Here is a 13,438-nt window from a genome sequence, read left to right on the forward strand (position 1 = left end):
CGAGCAGCAGATCCAGAAGTAACCACCAGCGAGATGGACCTTCTCTGGGTGGTGGAGGTGGACCTTCAGGGTGGCTTTAGGTCCAGGGAGGGGTGAGGACCTCATAACACCTTCTCCTCGTCTCCTGGTAGGGCGCGGAAGTCCAACATCTCCTACAAGAACCCGGCGTTGATGCCCAAGGAACCGCACATCAAGGAGATGAAGATCTACATCGACAAGAAGTACGAGACCGTCATCATGCCCGTCTTCGGCATCGCCACCCCCTTCCACATCGCCACCATCAAGGTGGGACAACCCAGAAGGTCCTCCTGGGACAACCCAGAGGGGTTGGGGGAGCTTCGAGGGGGGCTTGAGGGTATCTAAGGGGGGGTTGGGGTGGAGGTTGATGAGGTTTTGGGGTTCCACCATCGCCCAACCTTCAACTCGACGTGGTTTTGGGTTTCCACCATCTCCCCGACGTGGTTTTGGGGTTCCACCATCTCCCAACCTTCACCCTAACGTGGTTTTGGGGTTCCACCATCACCTCAACGTGGTTTTGGGGTTCCACCATCTCCCTGACGTGGTTTTGGGGTTCCACCATCTCCCAACCTTCACCCCGAGGTGGTTTTGGGGTTCCACCATCTCCCCAAGGTGGTTTTGGGGTTCAACCTTCACCCCAATGTGGTTTTGAGGTTCCACCATCTCCCAACCTTCATCCTGACGTGGTTTTGGGGTTCCACCATCACCCCAAGGTGGTTTTGGGGTTCCACCATCACCCCGAGGTGGTTTTGGGTTCAACCATCTCCCAACCTTCACCCCAAGGTGGTTTTGGGGTTCCACCATCTCCCCAACCATCTCCTCAACGTGGTTTTGGGGTTCCACCATCTCCCAACCTTCAACTCAAGGTGGTTTTGGGGTTCAACCATCTCCCCAGGGTGGTTTTGGGATCTACCATCTCCCAACCATCACCCCAAGGTGGTTTTGAGGTTCAATCTTCTCCCAACCTTCACCTCAAGGTGGTTTTGGGGTTCCACCATCATCCCAAGGTGGTTTTGGGGTTCCACCATCTCCCAACCTTCACCCTGATGTGGTTTTGGGGTTCCACCATCACCCCAAGGTGGTTTTGGGGTTCCACCATCTCCCAACCATCACCCCAAGGTGGTTTTGGGGTTCAACCTTCAACCCAACGTGGTTTTGGGGTTCCACCATCTCGCAATCATCTCCCCGAGGTGGTTTTGGGGTTCCACCATCACCCCAAGGTGGTTTTGGGTTTCCACCATCTCCCTGACGTGGTTTTGGGGTTCCACCATCTCCCAACCTTCACCCCAAGGTGGTTCTGGGGTTCCACCATCTCTCTGACGTGGTTTTGGGGTTCCACCATCTCCCAACCTTCACCCCGAGGTGGTTTTGGGGTTCCACCATCACCTCGACGTGGTTTTGGGGTTCCACCATCACCCTGACATGGTTTTGGGGTTCCACCATCAACCCAAGGTGGTTTTGGGGTTCCACCATTGCCCAACCTTCAACCCAAGGTGGTTTTGGGGTTCCACCATGACCCCGACGTGGTTTTGGGGTTCCACCATCCCCCCCCGAAGCCTCTGAGATACCCCAACCCCCCACCTCCCCCCCTTTTTCCTCTCCAACCTTCTCCCCACCTTCTCCCCACCCCATTTGGAGGTCCCACCACCCCATTTGGAGGTCCCACCACCTCGTGTCCCACCTGCAGAACATCAGCATGTCGGTGGAAGGAGACTACACCTACCTCCGCATCAACTTCTACTGCCCGGGCAGCGCCTTGGGCCGCAACGAGGGCAACATCTTCCCCAACCCCGAGGCCACCTTCGTCAAGGAGATGTGAGTCCCCACCAGAGAGGACCTCTCATGGGGTGGCTTCTTAGAGGTCCTCGAGGTCACCTGGACTTCTTCTGCCCCACCAGCACCTACCGCGCATCCAACATGAAGACCCCGGGCGAGCAGACGGTGCCGGCCCTCAACCTCCAGAACGCCTTCAGGATCATCAAGGAGGTCCAGAAGCGCTACAAGACCCGAGAAGCTGAGGAGAAGGAGAAGGAGGTGAGGACCAAGGAGGACCTTCAGTGGTGGGGTGGGGTCTCCTGGAGCTCCTGAGAAGTTTGGGACCTCCATGTTCTCCTGAGAACTTCCATCTTCTCCTGAGAAGTTGGTGGCCTCCATGTTCTCATGAGAAGTTTGGTGGCCTCCATGTTCTCCTGAGAACTTCCATCTTCTCCTGAGAACCTCCATCTTCTCCTGAGAAGTTGGTGGCCTCCATCTTCTCCTGAGGAGTTTGGTGGCCTCCATGTTCTCCTGAGAAGTTGGTGGCCTCCATCTTCTCCTGAGAACTTGGTGGCCTCCATCTTCTCCTGAGAACTTCCATCTTCTCCTGAGAAGTTTGGTGACCTCCATCTTCTTCTGGGAAGTTTGGTGGCCTCCACCTTCTCCTGAGAACTTCCAGCTTCTCCTGAGAAGTTTGGTGGCCTCCACCTTCTCCTGAGAACTTCCAGCTTCTCCTGAGAACTTGGTGGCCTCCATCTTCTCCTGAGAAGTTTGGTGGCCTCCATCTTCTCCTGAGAACTTTCATCTTTTCCTGAGAGGTTTGGTGGCCTCCATCTTCTCCTGAGAACTTCCATCTTCTCCTGAGAAGTTGGTGGCCTCCATGTTCTCATGAGAAGTTTGGTGGCCTCCATGTTCTCCTGAGAACTTCCATCTTCTCCTGAGAACTTCTATCTTCTCCTGAGAAGTTTGGTGGCCTCCACCTTCTCCTGAGAACTTCCAGCTTCTCCTGAGAAGTTTGGTGGCCTCCACCTTCTCCTGAGAACTTCCATCTTCTCCTGAGAAGTTGGTGGCCTCCATCTTCTCCTGAGAACTTCCAGCTTCTCCTGAGAAGTTGGTGGCCTCCATCTTCTCCTGAGAACTTCCAGCTTCTCCGGAGAAGTTGGTGGCCTCCATCTTCTCCTGAGAACCTCTTATCTTCTCCTGAGAAGTTGGTGGCCTCCGTCTTCTCCTGGGAAGTTTGGTGGCCTCCATGTTCTCCTGAGAAGTTTGGTGGCCTCCATCTTCTCCTGAGAACTTCCATCTTCTCCTGAGAACTTTGGTGGCCTCCATCTTCTCCTGAGAACTTCCATCTTCTCCTGAGAAGTTGGTGGTCTCCATCTTCTCCTGAGAAGTTGGTGGCCTCCATCTTCTCCTGAGAACTTCCAGCTTCTCCTGAGAAGTTGGTGGCCTCCATGTTCTCCTGAGAACCTCCATCTTCTCCTGAGAACTTGGTGGCCTCCATCTTCTCCTGAGAACTTCCAGCTTCTCCTGAGAAGTTTGGTGGCCTCCATCTTCTCCTGAGAACCTCCATCTTCTCCTGAGAAGTTGGTGGCCTCCATGTTCTCCTGAGAACTTCCATCTTTTCATGAGAACTTCCATGATCTCATGAGAACTTCCATGTTCTCCTGAGAACTTCCATCTTCTGAGAAGTTTGGTGGCCTTCATCTTCTCCTGAGATGGTTGAGGACCTCCACCTTCTCCGTGTCTTCTCCAGGGCATCGTCAAACAAGACTCCTTGGTCATCAACCTCAACCGCAGCAACCCCAAGCTGAAGGACCTCTACATCCGCCCCAACATCGCCCAGAAGAGGATGCAAGGTTCTCTGGAGGCCCACGTCAACGGTACGTCGGTGGCACCTCCAGGAGGTCTTCTCCAGGATCTCCAGGAGGTTTGATGGAGTCCTCGTGGTCACCTCTGGTTGTCCCCACCCCACCGCAGGCTTCCGCTTCACCTCGGTGCGCGGGGACAAGGTGGACATCCTCTACAACAACATCAAACACGCCGTCTTCCAACCCTGCGACGGCGAGATGATCATCGTCCTCCACTTCCACCTCAAGGTCTTCTGCTGGTGGGGCGGTGGGGTGGTTGGTGGAGCTGGAGGACATCTCAGGACCTTGTTGTCTTCTTCTCCCACCCAAGAACGCCATCATGTTCGGGAAGAAGCGTCACACGGACGTCCAGTTCTACACGGAGGTCGGCGAGATCACCACCGACCTGGGCAAGCACCAACACATGCACGACCGAGATGACCTCTACGCCGAGCAGGTCGGCTTGGTGGACCTCCAGAACGTTCTCCAGAAGGTCTTTATGGAGTCCCACCACCACGGAGGCACCAGCCCACCATTTGTCTTCTCCTTCCGCCCCGCAGATGGAACGGGAGATGCGCCACAAGCTCAAGACGGCCTTCAAGAACTTCATCGAGAAGGTCGAGGCGCTCACCAAGGAGGAGCTGGAGTTCGAGGTGCCCTTCCGGGAGCTGGGGTAGGTGGACCTTGACCCCACCCATGAGGTCTCCTCCACCATTTTTGGGGTTTCCTCAAGGTTTTTTGGGGTCTCCTTGAGGTTCTTGAGATGTTCTTGAGGTCTTTTTGGTGTCTCCTCATGGTTTTTGGGGTCTCCTCATGGTTTTTGGGGTCTCCTCAAGGTTTTATGGAGGGCCACCATCATTTTTGAGATGTTCTTGAGGTCTTTTTGGGCTCTCCTCAGGGTTCTTGGGGTCTCCTCGAGGTTTTATGGGCGGCCACCATCATTTTTGAGATGTTCTTGAGGTCTTTTTGGGCTCTCCTCAGGGTTCTTGGGGTCTCCTCGAGGTTTTATGGGCGGCCACCATCAAGTTTGAGATGTTCTTGAGGTCTTTTTGGGCTCTCCTTGAGGTCTTTTTGGGGTCTCCTCATGGTTTTTAGGGTCTCCTCAAGGTTTTTTGGGGTCTCCTCGAGGTTTTTTGGGGTCTTCTCCACCATTTTTGGGGTCTCCTCATGGTTTCTGGGGTCTCCTCAAGGTTTTTGGAGTCTCCTCATGGTTTTTGGGGCCTCCTTGAGGTTTTTTTGGGGTCTCCTCATGGTTTTTGGGGTCTCCTTGAGGTTTTATGGGGGGCCACCATCAAGTTTGAGATGTTCTTGAGGTCTTTTTGGGGTCTCCTCATGGTTTTTAGGGTCTCCTCAACCATTTTTGGGGTCTCCTCGAGGTTTTTTGGGTTCTCCTCATGGTTTTTGAGGTGTCCTCATGGTTTTATGGGGGGCCACCATCAAGTTTGAGATGTCCTTGAGGTCTTTTTGGGGTCTCCTCATGGTTTTTAGGGTCTCCTCAACCATTTTTGGGGTCTCCTCATGGTTTTTGGGGTCTTCTTGAGGTCTTTTTGGGGCCTCCTTATGGTTTTTGGGGTCTCTTCAAGGTCTTTTTGGGGTCTCCTCATGGTTTTTGAGGTGTCCTCGAGGTTTTTTGGGGGGCCACCATCATTTTTGAGACGTTCTTGAGGTCTTTTTGGGGTCTCTTCATGGTTTTTGGGGTCTCCTCAAGGTCTTTTTGGTGTCTCCTCATGGTTTTCGGGGTCTCCTCAAGGTTTTATGGGGGGCCACCATCAAGTTTGAGATGTTCTTGAGGTCTTTTTGGGCTCTCCTCATGGTTTTTGGGGTTTTCTCCACCATTTTTGGGGTCTCCTCAAGGTTTTTTGGGTTCTTCTCATGGTTTTAGGGTCTCTTCAAGGTCTTTTTGGGGTCTCCTCAAGGTTTTTGGGGTTTTCTCCACCATTTTTGGGGTCTCCTCATGGTTTTTGGGGTCTTCTCAAGGTTTTATGGGGGGCCACCATCAAGTTTGAGATGTTCTTGAGGTCTTTTTGGGGTCTCATCCACCATTTTTGGGGTCTCCTCAAGGTTTTTTGGGGTCTCCTCATGGTTTTTAGGGTCTCCTTAAGGTTTTTTGATGCCTCCTCCACCATTTTTTGGGTCTTCTCATGTTTTTTGGGGTCTCCTCAAGGTTTTATGGGGGGCCACCATCAAGTTTGAGATGTTCTTGAGATCTTTTTGGGGTCTTCTCAAGTTTTTTGGGGTCTCCTCAAGGTTTTTTGGTGTCTCCTCGAGGTTTTTTGGTGTCTTCTCATGGTTTTTGGTGTCTTCTCCACCATTTTTGATGTCTCCTCCACCATTTTTGGTGTCTCCTCACCCATTTCTGTTGTCCCCCCCACCCCACCAGCTTCAACGGCGCCCCCTACCGCAGCACCTGCCTTCTCCAACCCACCAGCAGCGCCTTGGTCAACTGCACCGAGTGGGTACGTCGCCCCTTGCCCTTGCCCTGGACCTTCTCCAGGTGGTCCCACCCACCTCGAGGAGGTCCCACCCACCTCGAGGAGGTCCCCTTGACGTCCCACCCCACCCCAGCCCCCCTTCGTGGTCACCCTGGACGAGGTGGAGCTCATCCACTTCGAGAGGGTCCAGTTCCACCTCAAGAACTTCGACATGGTCATCGTCTACAAGGACTACAGCAAGAAGGTCACCATGATCAACGCCATCCCCGTCGCCTCCCTCGACCCAATCAAAGAGTGGCTCAAGTAAGCCCCGCCCCCTCCTCATTTGCATACCCCACCACCACCCCCACCACCACCGACCACCTCCATCTTCTCCACCCAGCTCCTGTGACCTCAAGTACACCGAGGGCGTCCAGTCCCTCAACTGGACCAAGATCATGAAGACCATCGTGGACGACCCCGAGGGCTTCTTCGAGCAGGGGGGGTGGTCCTTCCTGGAGCCCGAAGGCGAGGTAGCCCCGCCCCCTTGGTGGCCACACCCCCTGGTGGCCCCACCTTGAGGTTCTCCAGGTTGGCCCCACCCCTTGGTGGCCACCACCCCTTGGTGGCCTCACCTTGAGGTTCTCCAGGTTGTCCCCACCCCTTGGTGGCCCCATCTCCATGTTCTCCAGGTGGCCCCATCTCCAGGTTGTCCCCACCCCTTGGTGGCCCCACCTCGAGGTTCTCCAGGTTGTCCCCAGCCCTTGGTGGCCCCATCTCCAGGTTCTCCACGTTGTCCCCACCCCCTGGTTGTCCCCACCCCACGTTGTCCCCACCCCTTGGTGTCTCCACCTTGAGGTTCTCCAGGTCTCCATCCCTTGGTGGCCCCACACCCAGGTTGTCCCCAGCCCTTGGTGACCCCACCTTGAGGTTCTTCAGGTTGTCCCCACCCCTTGGTGTCCCCACCCCAGGTTGTCTCCACCTTGAGGTTCTCCACGTTGTCACCACCTCTTGGTGGCCCCATCTCCAGGTTCTCCAGGTTGTCCCCACCTCTTGGTGGCCCCACCTTGAGGTTCTCCAGCTTGGCCCCATCCTATGTTGGCTCCACCTTGAGGTTCTCCAGGTTGTCCCCAGCCCTTGGTGGCCCCACCTTGAGGTTCTCCACGTTGTCCCCACCAGGGTTGTCCCCACCAGGGGATGTCCCCACCTTCTCCTCCCGGTTGTCCCCTCAGGGCAGCGACGCTGAGGTGGGCGAGTCCGAGTCGGAGATGGAGGACGAGACCTTCAACCCCTCGGAGGAAGACTACGAGGAGGAGGAGGAGGACAGCGACGAAGATTACTCCTCCGAGGCCGAGGAGTCAGGTAGGTCCAGGGGGTGGCACGGCCCCGAGGAGGTCCTCAGGTCCTCTGGGGTGGCCCAGCCCTCAAGAGGCCACCACGTCTCCATGGAGGCCACCACAACCCCCTGGAGGCCACCACGTCCCCATGGAGGCCCACCACAACCCCTGGGAGATACCAACCATGTCCCCTTAGAGGCCACCACGTCCCCAAGGAAGGTTCTACATCTCCTTGGAGGCCACCACAATCCCCTGGAGGCCACCACGTCCCCATGGAGTCCCGCCACAACCCCCTGGAGGCCACCACAACCCCCTGGAGGCCACCACGTCTCCATGGAGTCCCACCACAACCCCTGGGAGATCCCACCCATGTCCCCCTGGAGGCCACCACAACCCCCTGGAGACCACCATGTCCTCATGGAGTCCCACCACACCCCCTTGGAGGCCACCACGTCCCCCTGGAGGCCACCACGTCCCTATGGAGTCCCACCACAACCCCTGTGAGATCCTCCTCCCCCCTTCTCCTTCTAGAATATTCCAAGGAGTCCCTGGGCAGCGAGGAGGAGAGCGGCAAAGACTGGGACGAGCTGGAAGAAGAAGCCCGCAAAGGTGAGGTCCCACCTTGGGGTGGGGTCGAGGAGACCCCCCAGATGGTTGAGGACCTCCTTGACCTTCTTCCATCTCCTCCCACCGCAGCCGACCGCGAGAGCCAATACGAGGAGGAGGAGGAGCGGGGGCGGAGCCGCAAGAGGAAGGCCCCCACAGGCCGGGGCGCCCACGCCCGCCACCCGGGGCCACCCAAGAAGAAGAGGAAGTAGAGGAGGACCTTCCCCCGTGGAGAGTGTTGGGGTCCCACCTCCAGTTGTGGAGGTTCTCCACCCAAAGTTGAGGTTCTCCTCGGAAATCTGAGGTTCTGCTCCAAAATTTGGAGGTTTCTCCCCAAAAAGTTGAGGTCCTCCTCCAGAAGTTGAGGTTCTTCTCCAGAAGTTGAGGTTCTCCACCAAAATTTTGAGGTTCTGCTCCAAAATTTTGAGGTTCTTCACTGAATTTTGAGGTTCTTCTCCAAAATTTTGAGGTTCTTCACGAAAATTTGAGGTTCTGCTCCAAAATTTGGAGGTTTCTCCCCAAAAACTTGAGGTTCTCCTCCAAAATTTGAGGTTCTTCTCCAAAATTTTGAGGGTTCTCCTCCAAAACTTGAGGTTCTTCTCCAAAAATTGGAGGTTTCTCCCCAAAAATTTGAGGTTCTCCTCCAAAAGTTCAAGGTTTTCCTCCAAAATTTGAGGGTTTCCTCCAAATTTTGAGGTTCTTCTTCAAATTTTGGCGTCCTTTGTAAAATTTTTGAGGTTCTCCTCCAAAATTTGGAGGTTTCTCCCCAAAAAGTTGAGGTTCTCCTCCAGAAGTTGAGGTTCTCCACCAAATTTTGAGGCTCTTCACCAAATTTTGAGGTTCTTCTCCAGAATTTTGAGGTTCTCCACCAGGTTTTGAGGTTCTTTTGCAAATTTTGAGGTCTCTCCACAAAAATTTGGAGGTTTCTCCCCAAAAAGTTGAGGTTCTCCTCGAAAATTTGAGGTTCTCCTCCAAAAACTTGAGGTTCTTCTCAAAAATTTTGAGGGTTTCCTCCAAAAGTTGAGGTTCTGCTCCAAAATTTGGAGGTTTCTCCCCAAAAAGTTGAGGTTCTCCTCAAAAACTTGAGGTTCTCCTCCAAAAGTTCAAGGTTTTCCTCCAAAATTTGGCGGTTTCCTCCAAAAATTTGAGGTTCTTCTCCAAAATCTGGGGAGGTTCTTCAAATTTTGGGGCCCAACTTCCCATTTTGGGCTCTCCCCCTTTAAAAATTCCTGAACTTTCCTCAAAATTTGTGGAAATTTCCTCAAAATTTCAAGTTTTTCCTCAAAATCTTGATATTTTCCCTCAAAATTTCATATTTTTCCCTCAAAATTTTGAGTTTTTCCTCAAATTTTCAATTTTTTCCCTCAAAATTTCGAATTTTTATCAAAATTTTTTTTACCATAAATTTTGATTTTTCCCCTCAAATTTTCGAATTTTTCCCTCAAAATCTCGTATTTTCTCCTCTAAATTTCAAATTTTTCCTCACATTTTTGAATTTTTCCCTCAAAATTTTGGATTTTTTAATCAAAATTTTGATTTTGCCCCTCAAAATTTCGAGTTTTTCCTCAAATTTTTGAATTTTTCCCTCAAAATTCCAAATTTTCCCTCAAAATTTCAAATTTTTTCCTCAAAATTTCGAGCTTTTTTCCTCAAATTTTCAAATTTTTCCCTCAAAATTTCGAACTTTCCCTCAAAAATTTTATTTTTTCCTTCAAAATTTCGAGTTTTTCCTCAAATTTTCAAAAATTTCCCTCAAAATTTCGAATTTTTCCCTCAAAATTTCGAGTTTTCCCTCAAAATTTCGAATTTTCCCTCAAAATTTTGAGTTTTTCCTCAAAATTTTGTTCTTTTCCTCAAAAATTCGGATTTTTTCCTCAAAATTTTCAATTTCTCCTCCAAATTTTGGGGTCCCCCCTTCAAATCCCCCCCCCAGCACCCAGGGGGACCCCAACCCCCCCCAGGGACCCCACCCCTCCCCCCCTCCCCCCTCCCCCATTTTTTTTAATTTTAATTTTGCTCTATTTATCGGGGGGGGGAGGGGCGTCTCCCTCTTTTTTGGGGGGGGTCCCCTCGTTTTTGGGGTCCCCCCCGGTCTCTTTTTTTGGGTGCCCCCCCCTCTTTGGGTGCCCCCCCCCCCTCTTTGGGTGCCCCCCCCACCCGGGGGCGTCTCGTTGCCGGTCGCTCGCGCTCGTTTTTCCAAGCGTTCAATAAAGACAAAAGTGGGTTTTTTTAAGGGTTTGGAAGTAAAAAAGGACTTTTTGGACCCCAAAAAACCCTGAAATGGTCCCAAAATGGGGAAACGGGTTGAAAAGGGGCCAAACCAGTATGAAAATGGGTGAAACCAGTAAGAAAATGGGTGAAACCAGTATGAAAATGGGTGAAACGAGTTAAAAAATGGGCGAAACCAGTTAAAAAAGGGCGAAACCAGTATGAAAATGGGTGAAACCAGTTAAAAAAGGATGAAACCAGTATGAATTGGGGTGAAACCAGTGTGAAAATGGGTGAAACCAGTATGGAAATGGGGAAAACCAGTATGGAAATGAGTGAAACCAGTTAAAAAAGGGTGAAACCAGTATGAATATGGGTGAAACCAGTGTGAAAATGGGTGAAACCAGTTAAAAAAGGGCGAAACCAGTGTGAAAATGGGTGAACCAGTATGAATTGGGGTGAAACCAGTGTGAAAATGTGTGAAACCAGTATGGAAATGGGGAAAACCAGTATGGAAATGGGGGAAACCAGTATAAAAATGGGTGAAACCAGTTTAAAAAGGGTGAAACCAGTGTGAAGTGGGGGGAAACCAGTATGAAAATGGGTGAAACCAGTTTAAAAAGGGTGAAACCAGTGTGAAGTGGGGGGAAACCAGTATGAAAATGGGTGAAACCAGTTAAAAAAGGGCGAAACCAGTGTGAAAATGGGTGAAACCAGTATGAATTGGGGTGAAACCAGTGTGAAAATGGGTGAAACCAGTATGGAAATGGGGAAAACCAGTATGGAAATGGGTGAAACCAGTGTGAAGTGGGGGGAAACCAGTTTAAATGGGGTGAAACCAGTATGAAAATGGGTGAAACCAGTTAAAAAAGGGCAAAACCAGTATGAAAATGGGTGAAACCAGTATGAATTGGGGTGAAACCAGTGTGAAAATGTGTGAAACCAGTATGGAAATGGGGAAAACCAGTATGGAAATGGGGGAAACCAGTTTAAAAAGGGCAAAACCAGTGTGAAGGTGGGTGAAACCAGTATGAATGTGGGTGAAACCAGTATGATTTGGGGGGGAAACCAGTATGAAAATGGGTAAAAGGGGTTAAAAAAGGGCAAAACCAGTATGAAAATGGGTAAAAGCGGTTAAAAAAGGGCAAAACCAGTATGAAAATGGGTGAAACCAGTACGAATGTGGGTAAAACCGGTTAAAAAAGAGTGAAACCAGTATGAATATGGGTGAAACCAGTGTGAAAGTGGGTGAAACCAGTGTGAAGTGGGGGGAAACCAGTATGAAAATGGATGAAACCGGTTAAAAAAGGGCAAAACCCGTTTGAATGTGGGAAACCAGTATGAATTGGGGGTGAAACCAGTTTAAAAAGGGCAAAACCAGTATGAACTGGGGGGGAAAACAGTGTGAATATGGGCGAAACCAGTATGAATGTGGGTGATACCAGTTAAAAAAGGGCAAAACCAGTATGAAAATGGGGGAAACCAGTATGAATGTGGGTGAAATCAGTTTAAAAGGGCGAAACCAGTATGAATTGGGGGAAGAAACCAGTTTAAAAAGGGCAAAACCAGTATGATTTGGAGTGAAACCAGTATGAAAATGCGTGATACCTGTTAAAAAAGGGCGAAACCAGTATGAATGTGGGTGAAATCAGTTTAAAAGGAGTGAAACCAGTATGAAAATGGGTGAAACCAGTATGAAAATGGGTGAAACCAGTATGAAGGTGGTTGAAACCAGTTAAAAAAAGGGTGAAACCAGTATGAAAATGTGTGTAACCAGTATGAATGTGGTTGAAACCAGTTAAAAAAAGGGCGAAACCAGTATGAATTGGGAGGGAAACCAGTATGAATATGGGTAAAACCAGTTAAAAAAGGGCAAAACCAGTATGAATGTGGGTGAAACCCGTATGAAAGGGGTGAAACCAGTTTAAAAGGGCAAAACCAGTATGAATGTGGTTGAAACCAGTATGAATGTGGGTGAAACCAGTATGAAAATGGGTAAAACCAGTATGAAAATGGGTAAAACCAGTATGATTTGGGGTGAAACCAGTGTGAAAATGGGTGAAACTGGTGTGAATATGGGTGAAACCAGTTAAAAAACGGTGAAACCAGTATGGATTGGGGGGGGAAACAGTTTAAAAGGGGTGAAACCAGTATGAATGTGGGTGAAACCAGTATGGTTTGGAGTGAAACCAGTATGAAAATGGGGGAAACCAGTATGAAAATGGGAGAAACCAGTATGAAAATGGGAGAAACCAGTATGAATTGGGGGGGAAACCAGTATAAATGTGGGTGAAAATGGTTTAAAAGGGATGAAACCGGTTAAAAAAGGGTAAAACCAGTATGAAGCGGGAGGAAACCAGTACGAATATGGCTGAAACCAGTATGAAAAAGGGCAAAACCAGTAGGAATGGGGGGGAAACCAGTTTAAAAGGGCGAAACCAGTATGATTTGGAGTGAAACGAGTATGAATATGGATAAAACCAGTACGAAAATGTGTGAAACCAGTTAAAAAAAGGGCAAAACCAGTATGAATATGCGTAAAACCAGTATGAATTGGGGGGGAAACCAGTATGAATATGGGTGAAACCAGTTAAAAAAGGTCAAAACCAGTATGAGTATGGGTGAAACCAGTACGAATATGGGTGAAACCGGTTTAAAAGGGGTGAAACCAGTTAAAAAAGGGCCAAACCAGTATGAATTGGGGGGGAAACCAGTTTAAAAGGTCAAAACCAGTATGATTTGGAGTGAAACCAGTATGAAAATGGGTGAAACCAGTATGAACTGGGGGGGAAACTGGTTTAAATGGGATTAAACCAGTTTAAAAGGGGTTAAACCAGTTTAGAAGGGGCTAAACCAGTTTAAAGGGGGTTAAACCAGTTTAGAAGGGGCTAAACCAGTATGAATTGGTGTGAAACCAGTTTAAATGGGCTTAAACCAGTTTAAATGGAGTGAAACCAGTTTAGAAGGGCTGAAACCAGTTTAAATGGGGTGAAACCAGTTTAAAAGGGGCTAAACCAGTTTAAATGGGGTTAAACCAGTTTAAATGGAGTGAAACCAGTTTAAAAAGGCAAAACCAGTGTGAATTGGTGTGAAACCAGTTTAAATGGGGTGAAACCAGTATGAATTGGGGGGAAACTGGTTTAAATGGGATTAAACCAGTTTAAAAGGGGTGAAACCAGTTTAGAAGGGGTTAAACCAGTTTAAATGGGGTGAAACCAGTTTAAACGTGGTGAAACCAGTTTAAATGGGACTAAAC

General features: G+C 50.0%; 1 protein-coding gene across 1 annotated transcript; it reads left to right on the top strand.

Annotated features, from left to right (window-relative positions):
- The first annotated feature begins 6 nt into the window (after positions 1–6).
- On the top strand, positions 7–9,467 carry SUPT16H (SPT16 homolog, facilitates chromatin remodeling subunit). Its single transcript, XM_068424627.1, has 14 exons — positions 7–18; positions 132–285; positions 1,706–1,833; positions 1,917–2,052; positions 3,527–3,653; positions 3,751–3,869; positions 3,952–4,077; positions 4,181–4,293; positions 6,001–6,076; positions 6,186–6,355; positions 6,435–6,564; positions 7,264–7,393; positions 7,900–7,977; positions 8,065–9,467. Exons 2-14 carry the CDS (start codon positions 172–174, stop codon positions 8,184–8,186), a joined length of 1,569 nt encoding a protein of 522 aa, XP_068280728.1. The 5' UTR covers positions 7–18; positions 132–171; the 3' UTR covers positions 8,187–9,467.
- Positions 9,468–13,438: the final 3,971 nt, after the last annotated feature.

This window comes from Nyctibius grandis, unplaced genomic scaffold (genome assembly GCF_013368605.1).
Source record: "Nyctibius grandis isolate bNycGra1 unplaced genomic scaffold, bNycGra1.pri scaffold_147_arrow_ctg1, whole genome shotgun sequence".
In the NCBI taxonomy this organism is placed as follows: domain Eukaryota; kingdom Metazoa; phylum Chordata; class Aves; order Nyctibiiformes; family Nyctibiidae; genus Nyctibius; species Nyctibius grandis.